General features: G+C 33.6%; 2 protein-coding genes across 2 annotated transcripts in view; both read left to right on the plus strand.

The window, feature by feature from the left end:
• Positions 1 to 17: 17 nt before the first annotated feature.
• NAEGRDRAFT_50133 (uncharacterized protein) lies at positions 18 to 376 on the plus strand (the record flags this gene model as incomplete). Its single annotated transcript, XM_002675443.1, has 1 exon — positions 18 to 376. A coding segment is annotated over one exon (357 nt), but the record flags the coding sequence as incomplete, so codon positions are not given.
• Positions 377 to 912: 536 nt separating this feature from the next.
• The window catches only part of NAEGRDRAFT_50134 (uncharacterized protein), a gene marked incomplete at both ends in the record, with an annotated part of 1,352 nt that continues 1,204 nt past the window's right edge, over positions 913 to 1,060 (plus strand). The window contains one exon of the mRNA XM_002675444.1: positions 913 to 920. Coding sequence (XP_002675490.1) covers positions 913 to 920 — 8 coding nt within the window. The remainder of the gene's footprint in view (positions 921 to 1,060) is intronic.

Here is a 1,060-nt window from a genome sequence, read left to right on the forward strand (position 1 = left end):
CAAACCCAAACCCAAAGGCAAACCCAAACCCAAACCCAAACCCAAACCCAAACCCAAACCCAAACCCAAACCCAAACCCAAACCCAAACCCAAACCCAAACCCAAACCCAAACCCAAACCCAAACCCAAATCCAAACCCAAACCCAAACCCAAACCCAAACCCAAACCCAAACCCAAACCCAAACCCAAACCCAAACCCAAACCCAAACCCAAACCCAAACCCAAACCCAAACCCAAACCCAAACCCAAACCCAAACCCAAACCCAAACCCAAACCCAAACCCAAACCCAAACCCAAACCCAAACCCAAACCCAAACCCAAACCCAAACCCAGAACTAAAAATAGAATTCTTCTAAACCCAACCTTCAAACCCTAGCCCAAAATTATAAACTTATTCAAATATCATTAAATTTTATATCATTCGATTGTAAATGATGAGTAGAACAACATGGTATATTTAGTTTTTCAATTTATAAAATATTAACTTTGTAAATAATGTCAGATTAAAATTTGTAAAATGAAACTATAGGAAGAATGATAATTTCAAAATCCTTTAATGAGATTATATAGTCTATATCATCGTTAACAACATTCATAATCACTTTCATATAAAATTTCAAAAGTTCATGTTGGTAGGTATAAAAGTATCAAGTGAAAAGGGAAGATGTGAGGTAAAAGAGGTCAACAATAACTTTTGAGTTTCTCATCAAAACATATTGAATCCTGACATCAAAATGTTCCATTTGATGAGTAAACATCGAATATCAAATTTATTTTAACTTTAATATTTAAAGATTTCTTCCCTCAATCACACATGGTCTACTTTGATGAAAAGGATGAAACCAACATGATGTAGATGATATATAATGATATAGAATTCAATTTCATATCATAAAAATCAGAAATGGTACCATGGGAAGGTAAATGTTGATATTTTATGATTGACTTTAGAGAAAGACAAGTCACACCAACTCTATCAAATATATCACTTCAATCAACAAAATATATATGAAAATGCTCCACTCGATGAGTAGAGATAGAATATTAAGTTTATTTTCAC

The sequence above is a fragment of the Naegleria gruberi genome, assembly GCF_000004985.1.
Source record: "Naegleria gruberi genomic scaffold NAEGRscaffold_33, whole genome shotgun sequence".
Taxonomy (NCBI): domain Eukaryota; phylum Heterolobosea; class Eutetramitea; order Acrasida; family Naegleriidae; genus Naegleria; species Naegleria gruberi.